The sequence below is a fragment of the Sebastes umbrosus genome, chromosome 15 (assembly GCF_015220745.1).
Source record: "Sebastes umbrosus isolate fSebUmb1 chromosome 15, fSebUmb1.pri, whole genome shotgun sequence".
NCBI lineage: Eukaryota > Metazoa > Chordata > Actinopteri > Perciformes > Sebastidae > Sebastes > Sebastes umbrosus.
In genome coordinates, this window is record NC_051283.1 from 6,246,619 (window position 1) to 6,268,436 (window position 21,818).

Genomic DNA, 21,818 nt, shown 5'->3' on the forward strand with positions numbered 1-21,818 from the left:
TCGCTTCAGCACAAATGTGAAGACATTTTCAAAATCGGTGAAAAACATTTGGCAGAAAAGTGAGTTTTTCTTATCGTACTATATCTAGCCTTTGGGCACTACTGTCTTTGCAATAGACTCCATTATATTTTATTATATTTTAGGAAAAAAACAGTAGCCCCATGTGACCAAATAGTATGATAAGTAAATGTCTGTATCTCAAAAACTACAAGGCACACAATCAAGTATTTGGTATCTATGAACTTAACAAGTTGAATACCAAATATATGAATGAACACGTATGTAATGTAATAAATGTTATATGGAAGACATTTAATAAACACAATGTTTTTCCTCATTTTAAATCCTGACTATTAATAAAAGTGTGATTTAAAAAAAAAAAATCAATATTGTACATTAGAAACGTGCCCAAAGTATGTCTATACCAAATTTCACAAACATTTTTAACAATCAGAACAAATGTTGTAGCATTTTTCCTTATCAAACTAAATATAGTCTTTGGGCACACATGGGTTAACTAACAAACACTGGAAAACTACATGCACTTTACTTTACGTGGTGCTCTTGAAGCATAATAGTCATTAATAGTCAACCGGCATAATAATTAGTGAGCGATATAATGGACACAATATTCACAAGTAGCTCTTAACTTCTTGCTTCTTGACTCACAACCCTCAAGTTCAGTTTACTGGCAGAGACTGTATGATGCCATTAGAGGAGGCTTGAGATTCAGAGTAAACACAGCAGTGAACACTCACTGCAGGGCTTGAAAGGAATTAACTATAATACATTTCAGTCTTCATAAAGAAAAAGCAGCTGCAGTCTGGTTGAGTTAATTTAATTTACAAAAGGACGCTAAAGAAAGTATCAAGATGGCCGTAGAAACTGCTTAAAAACAACTCCTGTAGCACAATACTCCTCTCTGCTAACACTATAGGGCTGCAAGTAATCATCATTATTCCCTAATTATTCCGTAATAATTTTGTCTATAAAATGTCAGAAAATAGTGCTTGTTTTTCAATGGACTGGCCCTTGGACTCATTTCACCCATTTACTACCCCATCATTTCTTATTATTCTTATGTGCAATACTGACTTAACTGTACAATACTAAATTACATACTTAACTGTATACATTATGCAATAATTCAACTGTACAATACTCTAACATTAATACTATATTTATACCGTACATTTCAAGAAATATTCTTATTTAATTATTGTTTTCTGTGTTATGCTTGTATTGATATTAACACACTTGATCCCACTTCTTGCATTTTTTTTTACTTTATTTATACTGTGGTTATATATTGTGTATATATGTGTTTGATGCACATATTTGTACATATTTCTTATTGCATTATTTATTTCTATTACTCTACATATAGTGTTATATATTGTAGCATTATGTACATAATTTACATGACTTCTTTATTTCTATTTTTCTTATATGTCTTTATGCTTATACAGTATATATACATAAGAGCAACTGTCCCAATATCCACTCGGGGATCAATAAAGTATTTCTGATTCAGATTTATCTGAATAACAGTCCAAAGTTATGCAGTTTATGATCATACAGGACGGAGAAAAGAATCAAATCCACAAGTTTGACAAGCTGTAACCAGCGAATATTTGAATGAAATGATTAATTTATTATGAAAATAGTTGCTAATTAATTTTCCGTTGATCAACTAATTGATTAATTGACGGATTTCAGCTGTAGTATTTTGTAGCTAGAGTATTTTCAGTTTTTTTTTGCCAAATTCTGGCAAAAAAATTCAATTAATTTTTATATAGCGTCAAATCATAACAGAAGTTATCTCAAGACGCTTTTCACATAGAACAGGTCTAGCCCGTACTCTATAAATAAAAAAAACAAATATATAATTTTCATCTGTGGGCAGGGTGATATAAGAAACACATAAACAAAACAAGCAAGACAAGAAGCAGACACAACAAGAGGCTTCGGGCCTGTAAAACTCACAGTCGGTTGCCATTCCCACCGCAATGCACTTCTTGAAGCGACATTCCTGGCACTGGTTTCTGGTCACTTTGTCGATGACACATTTCGCTTCGTACTTACAAGCGTAGGTTGGGTTGAGATTCTTCTGGATCGTTCGCCTGAAGAAACCCTTGAGAACAGACAGGCACACGCTTAGAAAAAGGCCTTAAAAAATGAACCGAATCAGCTGCAAACCATCAAAGACTCGCTAGTGTGTTACCTTGCAACCTTCACAGGTAATGCAGCGATAGTGATAGCCCGTGGCTTTGTCCCCGCACACTACACATAGCTCATCCTTGTCCAGGTAACTTGGAATGTACCCTGGAGAGAAGAACAGATGGTTAATATCTGAGTTTATTGAGGGGAAAAGAAAGATCACTGGATTTGTAGTCTGAACTATTTTCCATGACTGCTGTGGATCAGATTTTTAGTTGATGTTAGCCAAAAAAAGAACCGTAAATTAATTAATTTTATTGAGCTGATATTTTTTGTAATTTTAAGTTTTATTTAAATTGTATTATTTATTTATTTTTGCTTGTTTTCCTTTTCATATAAGGAAAAAGTGAAACTGATATTGCAAACAAACAAGTGGGGATCAAGGAGAAGGCCCATTCAATTGGCGGCCCGTGGGCTGAATCCGGCCCTTCAACAACCTCAAACTGGCCCTTTGATCATTTATAAACATGAAAAAAAGTATTTAAAAAATTATAATAATAATGATGTCCTCCAATAAGAGAGTTCATTCCCGTTCATCAGTGTCACCACTTATGCTATTGATGCTGTTACGGACTATCAAAAGCAATATCATTGCATTTATATTTAAATAACCTGATAACATAACACCAAGTTGTTTATGGGTGTTTACATTGTTTGATTATTCAAGATCATCATTTTATTATTAGGCTATTAGCTCATTCATTAGTTATGTCTTAATAAGCACAGAAATACTTATTTTATTAAAAAATCAACTGTTCCTTTGTGTCCATTTATAACATGTAGGTGTGTAACAATGTGGCTTCAAAAAGTCACACATGGAGATCTAAAGGTAGGCCGACTCTAGTCTGTCAAACAACACAACACATAACATAACATTTGATTAGCACCGACTTCCATAGAAAGCAAATTTAACTGAGTTAATGCCTGGCCCAATGTTGATGGGATTCGGCTTAATGAGTTCAGTGCTTTGACCTCCGGCAGACTCCGGGACCGGAGGTTAACAAACTGATCAATACGTTTTTGGGTTTTGTTAAGAATCCCGCATCTGTTGCTTCACCATCAATCAATAAGGAACCCCCAGCCTGCCTCAATCAAACACTCAGATGCAAGTCCTGCTCACAGACCTATCGCCGCATGATGCCTTAAATCTTGGATTTGCGCTTATCAGACTTAATTTGAAAATCCCAGACATCATTGATTCATTGATCAATGAGGAGTCACCTCTAATTACCAAAAATATATTTCAAAAAACATATTCTTCACACACAAGCCAGAGAGACAACGACAAAAACAATGGAAACTATTTCATCACTTTGCAATTCAAAACTTAACAATACCCTTTCAGCCAAGAATCACAATTGGGGACGTCATACCTTTCCTGTGGACATCCTGCATCCACTGCAGGTGTGAGAAGTCAGGTTTGATCTCAGGGAAATATTCAGGCTGATGGTGGTAATGACTAAGAGGGATGTCCATGCCGCAAAACTCGCTCCTAAAAACAGGAGGGCCGCCGGCGTACGAGCAAGAGTAGTGCTGGCTGGGCGGCCAAGCCTGCTCCATGCAGGGCGGATGGTGCAGCGGCTGGGGTTCACAGTGTCTGTACATGCCGGGTCCCTCGCCTGGGTACATGCAGTGTTCCCCGCCGCCCTGCACCGGGTAGCCTCCCACCCCAGAGTGAGGCATCTCATACATGTCTGGTATGCAGTAGTTCATCATGGAGCACCATAAAAAAGTATCCAAAAAGAAAACTCTTTAAGAAAAAAAAATCAGGTCTAAGAAAAAAGCCGTGTGAATGTGACGATTACAAGTTTCCTGTCCTGGAAAAAAAGTTCATAGAGGTCGACCCGACGTAGACGCACAAACGTTTTATCCACCACGTCCTCAGACTACACCTAGCAACTGCCCCACCCGCCACCACCTCACGGCCGAATTGGGAAGCAGAGATTTATGACGACGCTCTAATCTCACACTACACAAATCCTCAATGTGCCACAGACAGTGACGATGTCACAGATTAAGACCTTGCATGTTGCACCTACACCTAATAACTGGAAAAACAATTCCAAAGAAAGCCAAGAATAATTCCAAGAAAACTTTAAACTTAATTTTTAAATCCTTTTGGCGATGGTTCTCATATCATGTAAGAATTAGTAGTTCTCTTCACCCCGATACCTTTCCTATAACGCTTTAACCTTTAACCTTTGTGTATTAACCCCTCACTTATCCTGCGGGTATTTTAAACAGAATCCGTAAACAAGCTCGCTTAGGTCAGTACCATATAATTATTCCTGCCAACTATTGAGTGAATGTTATGACACTGAGAAGATTTGAAGATTTCACACGCGGAACAAGCGTCTTTTCACCGTTAAGACTGTAACATGTATTTAACCCCTATACCACAAAACTACTGGAAAGAATGAAAATAAAAAAACACTGGGAACTTAACAGTATTTTAACGTGGGAATTACTGAAAATAAATATAACTTAAATAAATAATAATGAACAAAAATAATTTAGATTACTGGCAAATCAAATTAGGGAATAAATAATACAATTTTAATTATCTGTATTGTCGTAAGATGTATATAATAAAATGTATATAATCTAAATGTACGCACTCTTTCAATCATTGCTTAAAACATATGTTTATAGAAATACCTGATTTGTAACTTTTGTGTTGCATTATTTTCTTTTGTTCTGTTTTTGCCTTTCTGCACACTATTATTATTTTGTTTTTTATAATGTAACTATATTTTTACGTTACTTAAATTTTTTGTTTCATTTTTCTTCTTTACATTAATCACATTTCATACTTTTTATACTGAAATCAATAAAAGTATTTTCTTAAAAAAAAGAAAAGAAATAGTTTTATTTTGTAAGACTTCTTACTTTGTAAGATTGTAATTCTAAAAATCAATATAGTTTCCCCACAATGTAAGGCACGCGAGCAACACACGGAGCGACACATTGCGTGATCTGTTTCAGATAATACACCTATTATCCTCGACTGTACTCAGCCATATTGATTAGGCTTCCTGCTCAATAAAAGCCTTATGGCGAAGACGTGTATCTGTTGGGATTCATAATGCCTTCTTCAATACTGTAGCAATGCTTCTTCATACTTCCACAAAACAGGTTGTTCGATAAAGACGTTCTTAGAAATGCTATTGTATGCATGTAAAACTATAAAACAAACACACTTACAAACAGACAAAAATAATAAAATAAAGAAGTTTCTGATTTCAATTTTTTGAGTTACCTTCAGATTATGGGTAAAACGGCAGAAACCAGTTAGTATTGAACAAAACTAATTCATCTAAATCATCCTGTTCATTGTCTTTATTATTTTATTTATTTTTATGGTTGCTTTCACTTTTCATTCGTACTGTACAAGTACTTTTTCTGACATTTTTAAGCCTATATTTATTCTATATATATCGTTTTTAATTACTGTAAAAATATATGGAAATTACAGTATAGATGATATTATATGAAGCCCTATATTGTATTAGCACTCATGGAGAAGATTTGGATTATTGAAGAGACTACTGTTGAATCAAAGGTGGTCCATTATAGTTCCCTTTGAATTACGAACTGATTAAATTGGATCGGTCAGTGTCCACATTTTTTTAAATATTAATTTTAAATAGAGTAAGCCAGAGGAGAAAATAAATGTGTTGCCTTTACTTATGTACAAATAAAACAATATTACGATAAATACATTAAATTATATTGGTGACAATTAAGGCAAGACATGTCACATAAAAACATTGTTATTTCACGCACTGCTGGTCAATTTTAAGATTTTGCTTCCATAACATGTCTTCTTTCAGATTAGTGGAAAGAAAACATCCAAAATACACATTTAAGTGTTTATTTTACTACTTTGTCTGTTTGCGTCTGTAGATTTCTCCTAAATTCACCAAAAGTTAACATTAGATAATGCCTCATTTGCATATTTAAACATAGTATTTAAGAAAACTTGTAATAGAAAAGTAGTCTTCATGTAAATAATCAACTGGGGAAGTTTCATAGTGATATCTATTAGTTAATTATTTTTACCCTATTCACCTGTAGTTTCTTGCAAAACATACAGAATTTTACAATACATATCTTTAAAGGCTGTTTTCTCAAAATTAGTTTTTTCTCAAACTCTGAGCCAGAAATCTCCACTTCAGTAGCACTTAAACACCAGTTTTCATATTTAAAAATACAATTTTACAAAACCTCTAATGCAAAAAATAACTGGCTTAATGTAAATAATCAACTGGGGAAGTTCCATGGTGATATCTATAAGTTAATTGTTTTACTCCATTCACCTGGGGTGTCTCCCCTTAAGAATTAAGCCTGTGAACCTATTATAGGTCCCCACATTTTCATAAACTCAGTAATCATATCATATCGTTTATCAAGTTGCCATGTGAATGTGAGTATGGCATAATTTAGTTCTCTATAAAACAGTAGCACGGCGAGAGCTCCAAACTGATCATAGGAGAACAAAACAACAACAAAACTATTAGAATTTCCAGCCGAAGTCTCCTGTGATCCTGTCTACTTATCAAGAAAACCAAAGTTAAGAAAATCTGAATTAGATAATCAACACACAAGTATTAGTGTAAACATATTGTTTTATGTATTTGTGGTAAATTATAAATTTTATCTTCATGCCTGCAGTTCAGATACATCACAGTCAGAATATGCGTTTGTTTCTGCAGTCTTCCGTAAAGCTTCTTTTAGAGACATTAACGGTACAATTCGATCACGCAAGGACCTCTGAGATCTTCTTAAGAGATGACCACATACCAGAAAGCATAGCTGGTTAATGGATCACAAACATGAATGTGAACACATGGCCAAGTCTTGAGCAAAGATGCGTGCAGTTTTGGCTTTAAAATCCCTGCTGCTTGTACTTATCTGAACTCTCTGAATTGCAGCCAGTCTGCACGCTCCCCATCACGTCCTTCAGAGAAGACACGATCAATACTGTTGGTGTACAGGATTATGAAGAAATGCTGTACGGATAATCAAGGTTCTTGTGGACTCTGAACCACTAAAGTTGACATATTTGAAGACCTCGTATTTCACAACTTTGCTTTCTGTTTAATATGATTTGTATATCCAGAGGCACAGAGCTATATCACTATGTAAACAGGGTTCAAATTGTTAAAAAGTTAAAGGTCAATCAATAAAATGTAAAATTGTTTCTCTTGTCACAGTTTTTAGTCACTGTTCCCCATTTCATTATTTTTCCTAAAAAGAAAGTATATGAATTAAATTAGTAATTGTATGTGTAATGAATGTAATTCTTTCCAATGTAATGTACTTTTAATTTCCCCATGATTTACACAGAAATTTGTTTTTTAAAAAATTGTTAAAATCGATTTTGTACACATCGTTCACCTCAAAAGTTTCTATGTAATTTAGCAGATATTTCCGAACCATTTAAAAACTCCAGTTAATCAGAGAAATATGATTACATGGAGTAACCAAATTCTCACTAAAATGACAATGCATTTCCCCTCATTATAGATTGATAACAAAATGATTATGTATTTTACTGTAATGTATTTTCACATGCATTCAACATTAAGTTAGACTGCATATGACTGAAAACAGCGGTATACATGAAAATAACACATGCTGAATACACATTTCAGTAAGTTTATGGAAGAGCTTATTTTGTAAAGTTATATAATTTTAACAATTACATTTTGTGTGCCAATATGTAAATTAATGATAGATTTGTTTCACTTTGACCCTATGACAACACTGAGACAAATGAATAATAAAAACATCAGAAAGTAAAAAATCTGTATTTTTTGCTCGGCTGTGTATCTTTTACTCCCTATTTAGTTTGTTTTCAGCACAGGTGCTAATAATCCTGTAATGCAGGTGGAAACCTTGAGACTAAAAGCCAGATATAATATGACACTTAATGCGACTTAAACATGTCATCCGTCTCGTGTTTAAGTGACATGTCTTGACTGTGGAGCATCGGCGGTTTAATCTCATTAGTTGCGGAGCACGAGATGAGCTGAAGGACAGCGATGCGTTTGTGTTGTGTGGAGTGAGCGTATAAAAGGCTGAGATGGGTCTGACAGCTCTGTTAGAGCTACCGGCTCTTAATGAAGCTATCATGGTTGATATACATTTATTTTTATTTTGCCCTACAGGTCATAGAAACAATGTTAAGCGTCCTTGGGTTTCATGAAAGGCGCTATATAAATCCAAGCTATTATTATTATTATTATTATTATTAATGTGATGGAAGACAGTATAGTCACTTTTTAATTAATTTGTTTTATTTATAAGTAACAATAAGCAAACTACACCACATATCTCCTCCGTTTCTGAAGTAGTGTTAAAGGTTTAAGCAGGTTTAAGTGCTATAAAAATACTGTTAAACTATCAAAGCGCTCAATATAAGGAGAAATACACACAGCCCGTATTCAGAAATTGTGCCTTTGAAACAAGCCGTTAGGATTTCTGTCCATTTGTGATGTCACAAATATACAATATTTAGACCATTACACGGTTTTAAACGTAAACATTCTAAATGTGTCCCAGTTTATTTCCTGTTGCAGTGTATGTGAATAATATCAGCTGACAGGAAGTAAACAGGGACCCAAACTGTTACGTAGCAACGCAATTCCGTTGCAATTCCATTGAAATGCACTAAAACGGAGCGTTTCAGACAAAGGGTAAACACAGGTATATTCAGGCAGACAGTACGAGGAAAATAACATGTTTTTTTTAACATTACAGCATGTAAACATGTTCTATTAGAAACACAGAATATAAGTATGAACCTGAAAATGAGCACTATATGGGACCTTTAAACTTCTTTTTTTTTTAATCACCTTACCAATGCAATATTGTCAGATTCACTGCCATCTTTGAGGCTGGTTCACATGTGCTGTCTGTAATTACCAATTTAAAAGCTAGGGTATAAATATGCACATTATGTTGGTGACCAAAGATTTCTCTACATATTGAATTAAGGAATTAGCTTCTTAATATTTCAATATAATATAACATGCTATCACAGAAGTTTAACAGACCTCAACAAAATAACTCATGAGAACACAATCTGGGTCCTAATGAGCGCACCTCAGTGAATCTCTGGAGAAAATGGGAACTGACTTTTACTTTAACAATATCATAGCAATGAATGTGCAGATAAATATTGAACTTTTATACATTATTTCTTAGTTATTATACAACAAACAATATTTTAATCGAAAATTACTGTAGATAGACTGGGCTGTTTCATAAAATAACAATTTATAGAGATTAACCTGACAGGTATAGTTGTTTTTAATGTCTGTTTTCTCACAGTTTAATGAACATTTATCAACAATGATGTATTGTAATTTCATACATTTTGACTGTATAACCTGCTCTGTATTTTTACAGTTTATTTCATGTAATTTCGTGGCAAGTTTATTTACTGTAATTTGACGGTATCCGTCTGGACACTTTGCCGTTGGATTTTTTACTATGTTTTTTTTTTTTAACAGTGATAAATAAATACAATTTAAGAAAGGCCTCTTCATGTTTGACAATTACAGTTCAATTGGTCAAACCCGATTTACAGTCTTTAGTTCAATAACTGATATTAGCACTTATGTTGTTGTGTCTGCTGAAAATGCTTTATTCATTTTTTATCATTTCATTTTAGAAATTCCAATTTCAGATCTATACAATTTGTACTAATGTAAAATACCTTATGAAGAATTTTACTATAGATTAATTTAAGTGCATATTACCTGTGTACAGGTTGGATTTGTTCACACTGTATGAAAAACTCATTTAAAAAAAATCAAGATTGACTAGTCATAAAATGATTTAACATTAAATATAAAAGCTTGTTTGTGATCTTGAGAATTTCTTAATAACTTATTAACTGTTAAATGTCTTTAAATATCAAACATTTTAAATGTCTCTTAGGAAGAGTTATTTAATGGTGTCTTGAATGGACTTATGGGTATAATATTTACAATTAGCATTATATGTACAGATGACTTATATACTAGAGAAAACAGCAGATATAGTTACGTTTAATCTATGTAGATATGTGGAATTACAATTATCATTATTGCTCAATTTTAGATTTCACATTGAGAAGTGGGAAGTGCATGGCAAATGAATGACCTAGTCATGACCTAAAGTCTGATATCGTTGTTTATTCGGACCTATTCTAAGCTCCCAAACTTGATTACTACTTACTACTTTAAAGGCAGATGTAATGGAAAGGTCAAACAGTTAAGCCTTTATACATTAAACACAGATAGACAGTGCTGGAATTAAATGTTAAGACAAACATGTTCTGCTGTATGTGGCTCATTATAGTGATTAAGTTTTTATTAAGTCATATATCCATCACAATATGTGCAGTGAAATGCAGGGTGGAATACTGTTGAGGCTGTGCTAAAGAGACTAGTGTGCAAACAATCATTAGAATATGAGTAAAGTAGGGGGGATAACCGTGATATTTAAAAATGAAATAGTGATCATGTTAATAATACACATATGATAATAACGTGTCAATAATCCAGCACCTCTTAAATAATTTTATATTAAGGACTGTCAAAGTTGCAAAATCGTTTTAAAGCAACTCATTTCTTTAACGCAATCGATATTTCGGAGGTTGTTACCATTGGTACCAACTATATCATACTAGATTGTCGAGAAGGAGGCTAAATAACGCTCCAAAATTGGGCTAAATTTTAGCGAGGAAAAACTGTCATGGCCATTTTCAAAGCTCAAGATATGTGAATGAAAATAGGTTCTATGGGTACCCACGAGTCTCCCCTTTCCAGACATGCCCACTTTGTGATAATCACATGCAGTTTGGGGCTTTAGGGAGGGTTTCTGCACAATGTTTGTTACTGTTTTGTGTTGTTAATTGATTTCCAATAATAAATATGTACATACATTTGCATAAAGCAGCATATTTGCCCACTCCCATGTTGATAAGAGTATTAAATATTTGACAAATCTCCCTTTAAAGGTACATTTTGAACAGATAAAAAATATGCAATTAATCGTGATTAACTATGGACAATCATGTGATTGTGAGTGGCTGTGGCTCCGTGGGTAGAGCAGGTCGTCCACCGATCAGAAGGTTAGTGGTTCGACTCCTACGGTCACATGTCGATGCGTCCTTCAGCAAGACACTGAACCCCAAATTGCTCCCCAAGGCTGTGCCATCGGTGTGTGGATGAGTATTTAGATTTAGATCCTGATGGGCAAAGTTGGCACCTTGCATGGCAGCGTCTGCCATCAGTGTGTGAATGTGTGCGTGAATGCTGACATGTAGTGTAAAGCGCTTTGAGTGGTCGCAAGACTAGAAAAGCGCTATATAAGTCCATTTACCATTTAATCATGATTAAATATTTGAATTGATCGACAGCCCTAATCTTTCAACATAATTGTACAAACTGTACAACCAGTATAATCAATGTTTAATTTCTATAATCGGTCTGAATGCACAGTTAAAAAGGCTTATCATGGGATTACTGATCCCGTTCATGTAATAAGTGTGAGTGTGTGACAAGTAGATGTGATCAACACGCAGCAGCTGGTTAGAGGCAGGCCCAATGAGGCAAATCTGCTTCCAAAGAGGGCTTGATACCAGTTTAACTTTTTGATGAGGTGATGTCCTCACCATGGACTAATCTTGTTTGGAGTTTCGACTCTCGACAAACTGTTAAGCGTTCATCAGACAGAGTTTAACGCGTGTCAATACTGTAACAATCTGTCGTCTGAGTGGACCGTATTAACGCCTGCGCCTGTTGAGCTTTTATGCTTTTAATGATCTCTCCGTAAGTTTGTAACATTTTTTTATTTAAATTTAAACAAATGTAAAATTTCTTTCAGATTTTTTTTTTCATTCAGCTAAAAAACTATGGTTGTGTAGAGAAGCATCTGCAGTACAGAAATATGTATTTACATTATTTATTCATATACAAAACAAGTACATTCAGATATTGAACAAGGTATTTATGAATTAAAAACTAACCCTAAAAAAGTACTTATTGCAATTATTTACTTTGAAATAATGCAAATAAAAGCAATTTGTTTAAAGTTAAAATTAAGTATATCTGCACATTAAACACATCATATGATTGAAAGCGCTCGGGGGAATAAAGCTAGTAGGTGGAGCTTGGTTTAATATTACTTTGTATTTTTTTCATATGATGGTATAGACAAAGGATTCAAGATTACTAGACAGTATTAACGCCTGCGCCTGTGAGGTTTTATGCTTTTAATGATCTCTCTGTAAGTTTGTAACATTTTAAAAAGTTTTTATCATACATTCTAAATTAAACAAGTGTAAATTTCTTTCTAAATCTTTTTTATTCAGCTAAAAAAACGTTGGTTTTGTTAGGGAAGCATGTGCAGTACAACAATATGTATTTACATTTACATTATTAATTCATATACAACATTCATCAAGTCAGTTTTGCTGGAGTATTTGCATCTGTCACCTTTTTGTTTCTTATAAATAAATAAAGTAAATAGAAATACACATGTTGTACTGTACATGCTTCTCTACACAACCATAACTATAAATGTGATATATATATTTTATTTATAAAAAAGATTTTCCTTGTAAATTCAGGTATTGAAAGAGGTATTTATTAATTAAAAAATAACTTATTGCAATTGTCTAAATGATGGACTTTTACACTTTATTCTTTTCCTTTGAAATAATGCAAATAAAAGACATTTCTTTTAAACACATCATGCGATTGAACGCTCTGGGGAACAAAAGCTAATAAGTGGAGCTTGATTTAAGATTACTTTAGAGTTTTTTTTTATATGATAGTATAGACAAAAGATTCAAGATTTCATATTCAATATTTTCAGCACCACAAATGCATCACTTTTAGTTTAGTACATAAAAACAAGCACATACATTTTAGTCTTTCCAAAATAGCAAAATCTACAGTACATTTTAAACAATAAATATATTTCTCTACTTACCTTGACTGTCTTTTCACTTTTTTTCTCTTTAACTTTGTTCTAAAAAACACGTGTTGGAATAGTATATCCACAAGAATATTTCACACTTCCTGTGTGAAGTTATGCTGAGTAAGCAGGCTCGTGTCCAGCAGCTGACTCCAGATATTCCTGACAAACGGCTGAGATAATCAACCACGCCGTTCTATTTTAGAAAACAATACTTGCAAACAGGGACGTGGTTTCTCTGCGGATGGCACCTCACCACAGTGGCCCTGCGGCGGGTTTTTTGCACAGATATATCCCCTCCCTGATTGATTACTTTAGGCCTAGGCAGTTCAAAGCAGTTCATGAACAATTAATGGATGTGAGGAATCTCTTTTTACCCCGGGGCCCTCGACTGACATGATGCTCAGTGCCAGATGTCCCCGGCTACTCGGTGTTACCTGAAGAGGACACATTAGTTGTTGAACCTTTCCCCTTAAAGTTCAGGGTAAGCTCAGGGGAACAACAGAAGGCTCCCATCGGCGAAGGTTAAAGTTTGGAAGGATTATCCCGCACTTTGGAATCTATTTTAGATACATGCTCTTCTTTTCAAATTTTAAATGCTTCTCCTGTAAAAGCTCCAAATAGGGCGGTTTGCCCTTCATATTGGTAAAACTGCACACATTCACTGAGTGATTACAAAAGAATCCAATCTCACTGTGTTCACAATACACTAGCAGTAATTTGCCATTAGCCTGATATGGTATTACAAATGCTGGACAATTCAAACTGTGCATATCTACAAGTAGAAGTGAGGATTCAACACATTCCCAGACCCGTCAGGGGGGATTTAGCTGGTCAAGGTCAAGTACCGTGGGTTCAAGTGCGGGTCATTACAAAGAAAAGCAGCTCATTGTCCCAAAGAATACATCCATATTGGATTCAGACCTCACGACTTGCATGCAATGTCGATGTTCAGTGCCACGGCAGGAAGTAGTAAGTAACTAGTAACTATCTTCTCACGATCTAACCTCAACTGAAGCCACTTTCCCACTGGACAAAAAACCCAGGAACACCCACTAACATCTGATTTTTGTCTTTAGAGGGAAATGTTACAATCAGCATTCATTCCCAGGACAAATGACTCTGCAGTAGTCACGGGTATTTATCGGATCCAGCAAGGATCGACAGTGATGGAAACTCGACACCCGGGGGGACACATTGAAGTGAATATATAATGAATAAAATCCACAGGGATTTGGACAATTATTAAAATTTGTAAACGTACAAAACCGACAATTACTATGCTCTCCTCAAAACCACCAGACTCCAGTCAGACAAACAGTCATTTTACCTCCCTGATCATCGAAACACACTTTATTCAAACTCGACAGACACAAAATAAAACCGTCTTTGTCCCCCGTTTTCACACGGGACATGAACATCAGTCTCCAGGGCGGAAGTCTGGTGTTTTTTTTACTGACTCATCCGCCCCAACCTCCTCCATTGTCGCTCTTTATACTTCCTATATACGAATTACAGAGCATTACTTTTTCGTATGTACGAACGGTGTATGAGACCAGCCTGCATCTGTATAATGTCTCTTCATTTGGCATAGTTTGTTAAGGAAAAGAGATTTTGGTACTCCTTAAATTGTGTATAGATTTTATAGTGTAATCCCAATAAAATTTTCTTTAAGGTCCATCTTGAATGTTTTAATAAATATTTTTCTATGTGGGACATTTCTTACCTTACAGTAGCTAATGTTCTACCTCGTGTTACATTTATATTTTAAATTTGAATTTATTTTAATTTCTAGTTTTGATGTGTCTGGTGTATATTTATGTACATTTAATATATCATACATTTTAAGGTGTCATATTATGTGCAAAATGAGATTGTAATTATTTTCACTTCACTGTGACGCACACAGTGACATCATTTGAGTTTATGCCTGTGAGCTGTTCTCCTAGTAGACTCATGAAACATGCTGCTCCCTGTTTTACTGTTTTTAAAAACTACCAAAAAGTCTGTCCAAGCTTAATTTTTTAGTGTGAAGAAAGCTCCTTTTTTCATACTTTCTTGATGTTTTATCATTCTAGGGTATATTGAATTAATATTAAATAACCTGAAATGTTTGTAGGTCATAAACAAAAACTTTTTTGAACAACTATGGACTCATTCTTCTACAAGTAACTGTGGACGTTTGTCATGAACAATTCATCAGTGCTGCTTTTGTTCCCGTCGCTGACCTCATTAAGAAGTCTGCAGACGAGCCGCTGCTGAGATAGACACGTAATGAGTGAATCATCACGGCGCAGATTTCTGGAGGCAAACACTATTGAACAAGATTCCTCCTGAGACAATTCAATTCAGACATAAACACCAAAACAAAGCTGACAAAAGCCGTCTGTTTCTGTTTGTACTGTCTGCTAAGAGTCTAAAGGACCGAGGGTGTCGTATGCTGCACAGACTGTAAAGCAAACTTGAGGCAAATTGAGCGATATTGGGCTATAAGAATAAAAGTGACGATTTAGAAAACTATATTCAGGACACGGTGCAAAAAAGAACAACTAGAAAATGTTTGATTACACAGCTCAGTTTGAATCTGTGCATTCCTGTCTCCTTTTCATCTGAACAGCTGAGAGACAGACTGTGGAGATGATGTCATCTAGAGACGAATGCCAGCTGCTCCACAGACGCTGATCAGCGAGCAAAGCGGCCAGAAAACTGGATTTATACAGTACAGTTCATTCCCATGAAAACACAATGGGCTTCAACACTATAACATTAAGCTCACTAATTCAGTTATCTAATGCTGATTGTCCAGTACACACACACGGTGCACAGTGTAAATCCTGTTTTAGGATGGATTTTCCTTTTTTTAAGGTGTTTACTAAAGCAGATAAGATTCAAACTGTACTATCAACTGTTTATTAGTGGACAATCCCTCCGGAGTTCATCTGTGAACACGCTGAGCATTTCAACCCTGTCTCACGGGAAGGCGTATGAATAGAACGACATTAGGACATCCTGCGTGTCATGAGGACGCATTTTAGACTTTTCGCGTGTCATTTGAAAAATGTCATGGTTGGGTTTAAAATAAGTACGTTAACTAAGTAACTTACGGTACGTATGGAAACAACGCGACTAGGGCTGTCAATGTTAACACAATAATAACGCATATTTGTTTTAACGCCACTAATTTCTTTAACGCATTAATGCAACTTGCAATTTTTAGGTTGTTGCTCCGTTTTAAAGCTAGAATGAAGTTACTGATATCTTATGAAACTAGAAAAAACCTAAGGAATCCATTGGTACCAACCAATTAATGGAACCAAAATGCCATACTAGCTTGTCGGGACGGAGGTTAAATAACGCTCCAAACTCACGCTAAAGTTTGGCGAGGAATAACTGTCATGGCCATTTTCAAAGGGGTCCCTTGACCTCTGACCTCAACATATGTGAATGAAAATGTGTTATAGGGTACCGACGAGTCTCCCCTTTACAGACATGCCCACTTTATGATAATCAAATGCAGTTTGGGGCAAGTCATAGTCAAGTCAGCACACTGACAGCTGTTGTTGCCTGTTGGGCTGCAGTTTGCCATGTTATGATTTGAGCATATTGTTTTATGCTAAATGCAGTACCTGTGAGGGTTTCTGGACAATATTTGTCATTGATTTGTGTTGTTAATTGATTACAATAAATATATACATACATTTGCGTAAAGCAAACATGTTTGTCAACTCCCATGTTGATAAGAGTGTTACATACTTGACAAATCTCCCTTTAAGGTACATTTTGAACAGATAAAAAAATTTACAATTAATTTGTGATTAATCGCGATTAACTAGTTTAATCGTTTGACAGCCCTAAACCTAAAAAAGTATGGAAAACACATCTCAAACGTCACTAAAAAACATCTGACAAACTTATAAAACAAATCACCGGTCTCGAACACCAGCCTCCTGGGTAATAAGTCCCACCCACCTGCCAGAAGTGGCCTTTCTCGCTTTTTATTCTACGTCACCAGATCTGACAAAGCATATTTATGTGAAAGCGTTTTTCTTGCAGTCAATACGGACGACATGGCGTACAAATGACACGCCAGATGCATTAAACGCATTGCTCAGTGCATGAGAACAGCCTGACGACAAAGGCACTTCAAAGTCAGTGTGTTTGGTTTACTAATGTATTGAAAGGACCTAAAGGTGAAGATGTGATGGACACAGTGTGGAAAGTGCCATCAAGAAAATTGTATTCATACCATTTCGCTCTGATTGTGCACCCACCAGACATGGCCTTATATAAATATATACTCCTTACAACCCTCTACACTCAACAAATGTGAGCTGTGAAAATTGAATTGAGCCAGTTTAAACTGCACTGAGACACTTTTAAAAAGGCATCCTTTTATATCAACAGTCATCATAGAGGACCAGAAAAGAAGACCTCGATATGAAAAGGCCATATGAAGCTGTAACAATACTGACTGAAGTGTCCTTGAAATGTACCAGCAATCAGTGCAGAGTATAAAACCCATAGTGGTAGCAGAAGGTCAGACTGAGTAAAGCAGGGAGACAGTATAGGAGGAGGTGGAAAGCTTCCACTGCATGCGTACAGACACATCAGTGAGTCATTGATTCATTGAACATGTGGCAAAGCAAATTAGTTAATTGGTAATAGTCAATTAAAGTAAAGTGACATTCAGGCTATTCTGTACGACAGCGTATTAGGGGCCATTGTAGGTCAAAAAATAAATAATTAGGGAGCAGGGAGAAGGGGGTCAATTCAGAGAAAAAAAAGCCACAAATTTACGAGAAAAAAAAATCAAATCAGTGGTTTTCTTCTGAAAAGGCCCATTTCACTGCAATGTCCCTTCAAAGTCTGGATGCTTATGATAATATGGTGATTCTGGGCTAAAATCACGAGCATTTCCTTATTGCTAAATCCAATTGCAAAGTATAATTTGATCAGGTCGTCCACTGCAGACATAACACACACACACACACACACACACACACACACACACACACACAGTGGCAGCGTCTGTTGTGTGATGAGGTTGATCCAAACTTGCAAATTGAAGCGATATATATATATATAGATATATATATATATCTATATATAGCGAATATTTTTCACACATTCTCTTCTCTTAAATTTGTGACTTTAATCTCAGAGAATTTCTGAGTTCTTTCTCTCAAATTTCAGACAAATAATCAAGGTTTTTTCTTGTAAATTTGTGAGTTTTTTTTCTTGTAAATTTACCACTTTGATCTCAAAGTATATCAGTCTTTTTCGCGTACATTTCTGATATTAATCTCAAAGAATATCAGAGTTTTTTCTCGTAAATTTCTGATTTTAATCTCAAAGAATATCAGAGTTATTTCTCGTAAATGTCTGATTTTAATCTCAAAGAATATCAGAGTTATTTCTCGTAAATGTCTGATTTTAATCTCAAAGAATATCAGAGTTATTTCTCGTAAATTTCTGATTTTAATCTCAAAGAATATCAGAGTTTTTTTCTCGTAAATTTCCGACTTTAATCTAGGAAATTCTGAGTTTTTTCTCAACGCAAAGGTATATAGAAAATATAAAAATATTACCCCCCCTCCCCTGGCTCCATAATATATATATATTTTTTAGCCTACAGTGGCCCTAATACGTCATCGTAATTCTGTGATACTTTTTCCAACAGTTTATCTCAACAGAGGCTTCAGGCATTCAGCCCAGAAGGATACCTCCTCAAGGAGTTTCGAGTTTTAGCTTAATTTCCCCGATGATAAACAATAAACAAAAACTATGCTTGCAACATGTTACAGACTGGTACAGGCTATAATAATGTATTTACTTTTGCATACTTGTCATTAAAATGCATCTGTGGCAAATATTTAAAATCTGGTTTCTTTCATTTTGTTCATTTAACGGTTGAAACTGATGTGGACTTCTGCATACATGAGGATCAGAGACATGTTGCATCTACAGTTACTTGTTAATGTAATCAAATGTGTCTCTAGTTTTCTTTTGCTGTCATGTCTGTGATCTCGTCTAAATATAAAGCGAGGAATCTCCGTCTGTATGTACGTATGTGTGTGTGTCCTCGGCATAACTCAAGAACAGTCCATCCGATATACTTCACACTTGGCAGGTGTATTACTGGGGACCTGAGGACGTACGGTGTCCAATTTGCAGTAATTTGGACACGCTACACGTTCAATATTAATAAACTTTGAATAAACAAGCGAAAAACGCTCTGTGCAACAGCGGTCCGCGCAACAGCGGTCCGTGCAGCAGCGGTCCGTGCAGCAGCGGTCTTCAGGGCTCTGAGTCGAGCCCGTTGTCTGCTGGATGCTGGACATACTAACGCTACAACCGAACACTTCTTCACTTCCCTACAGTCGGCGCGCGATGAGCGGTTCTCGAAAACGCTTTAAGCAGCGTTTCAGTGTTATCAAACAGCCCTCAGTTTATTGCTAATAATATCACAAAGTCTTTAATTCTACAGAGTCTACTTAATGACACGATAACCAAATGCATTACATGGATTTAGTTTAATATTATTTTGCATTTATCTGCAGTAGATATGCAACAATGAATCGATTAGTTGTCAAATATTAAATTAATCGCCGACTATTTTAATAAGCGATTAATCAGTTTGAGTCATTTAAAAAAAAAAAAAAAAAAAGTAAAAATTCTCTGATTCCAGCTTCTTAAATGTGAATATTTTTTCTGGTTTCTTTACTCCTCTATGACAGTAGACTGAATATCTTTCGACAAAACAAAACATTTGAGGACATCATCTTGGGCTTTGGGAAACACTGATCAACATTTTTCACAATTTTCTGACATTTTAAAGACCAAACAACTAATCGAGAAAATAATTGATAATTTACGACAAAAATAATCATTAGTTGCCGCCTTTACCGGCAGGTCTTTATATTATCAGACCAACCTGGATATCTAAGGTCTTCAGTGAAGTGAATGTAATAAAAATGAAAGACATGACGTGTCTCCGTCTGCAGCTACCCTGCCACACACAAAAAGATATTGAAATGAGATCTCAGCAGGAGCTTGGTAAATCGTTTGGGGTAATGGTTTATGAAAGAGTGAAAGGCCTAAAAAAAAATATGAAAAAGAAGAGAAAACATTTTTCTAAAATTTCACCAAATGAAGTACTTACCCGGATCTAAACAGAATCAATCAAGACATTCAAGGCCTTTCACAACATTTAAAGCAAAAATCTGAAGGAGGTTAAAAATCTGAAGGAGCTTCTCAGTTTTATTGTGAAAAAGCTCGACAGTTTTTCATGAGAGCTCCGACGCTCACCCAGGACTGACAGAGAGGAGGAAAAGCAGAGCTGAGAGGGAGGATAAATATTACCATTTTGAATGGCCTCATCATTCCAGCGGGGGGAGCAATTTTCTGCTGGCTCTAAAATAGATGGGAGAGGCACTTTTAAAAAAGAGCTACTGGCTCAGAGAAACAGGTGAGACTGACAGCTCCTCTGCTTTTCACATCAAATCAAAAGGCTTCAACAGTCAGATGCTAATAAGAAAACAAGCAGGTAAATGTGTATCAGAAACAATCACTTTGTCACATGTTGTTTGTTCTGGTGTTACGGTGAGTGAGGGGGATCGGGTTAATTTTTCTCATGTGATACATGCAAGCTCGCGTCTGTTCACTATACGCTGAGGTCGATAGCATAATGTGGCGGGGTCAGCGAGGTCGCTGGGACCGGCTAAATCCACACGTGACGGCCAATTCGCCCCGTACACTATCTACGTTGAGTAAACAAACGCACACATGGAGGCACAGACTGTTCAATGTACAGGACATCCTGTCTGCAGACAGCAACACGTACATCTGGTACATTACAACATGTCCTTAAACAGCTCTTTTTATGTGTGTGCTAGGGAAGTCTGCTTTTATAGCGTGCACTGAGTGAGTTGTAATAAATGGTTAAGGGTGCGGAAAAGTGTCTTTTTTCAAGTTCAAACGGAGACATTTTAACTCTTAAATCATGAAGCAATTAAAGAATAAAGCACTTTCTATTCAATAAAACGCTCATGTTCGACTATAACTCTGAGACTATAAACTAGATAATCAGTTTAGGCTAAAAAAAAGTAGATTTGAACTGATTTTCACCTGGATTCTATAAAGTTTCTTGCTGCCCAGAGGACACCGTTTCAATGCATCTTACAGTAAGCAGAGTCCTCTGCTGGTGAAGACAGCTCATCACTAACTAGTGAATTAGGATGCAATATTTTTCTAAGACCCTCCACACATGATCAGTGGAACAAGCTGTGCACCATGTAAAGCTGGAATGATGTTCTGCGCAGAAAATTAGCTTTTGGTCAACGGCTTTCATGTTACGCCACGGACGTCTGTCATCTCAAGTGTCGCAGGCAGACAAACAAGCTCTAAGTTGAGCGAGACACCTCAGGCAAAAACATTGTTTTCATGCACTGGTCATTTTTCAGATTTTGGACTATTTTGCTTATATAACATGTCTTCTTTCAGACTAGCTGAAAGAAAACATCCAAAATACATATTTAGGTGTTTATTTTACTATTTTTTCTATTTGCGTATGTAGATTTCCCCTAAATTCACCCAAAGGTAGCATTAGATAATGTCTCATT

General features: G+C 35.6%; 1 protein-coding gene and 1 long non-coding RNA gene across 14 annotated transcripts in view; one reads left to right on the forward strand and one right to left on the reverse strand.

Annotated features, from left to right (window-relative positions):
- The window catches only part of thrb (thyroid hormone receptor beta), a 133,912-nt gene that overhangs the window by 14,876 nt on the left and 97,218 nt on the right, over positions 1 to 21,818 (reverse strand). For 11 of the 13 annotated variants that reach the window (XM_037794890.1, XM_037794887.1, XM_037794880.1 and 8 more), the window contains 3 exons: positions 20,560 to 20,610; positions 2,225 to 2,325; positions 1,987 to 2,134 (listed from right to left, as the gene is read on the reverse strand). In XM_037794890.1, the coding sequence (XP_037650818.1) occupies positions 1,987 to 2,134; positions 2,225 to 2,325; positions 20,560 to 20,610 (300 nt within the window). Of the gene's footprint in view, positions 1 to 1,986; positions 2,135 to 2,224; positions 2,326 to 3,593; positions 4,718 to 20,559; positions 20,611 to 21,818 lie in introns of those variants that run through there. The other 2 variants (XM_037794892.1, XM_037794893.1) reach the window with 2 other exon arrangements.
- Positions 15,036 to 17,819, forward strand: LOC119503230. The gene is made up of 4 exons (XR_005210282.1): positions 15,036 to 15,046; positions 15,725 to 15,730; positions 17,347 to 17,351; positions 17,694 to 17,819. It is a non-coding gene; the product is annotated as an uncharacterized LOC119503230 (long non-coding RNA).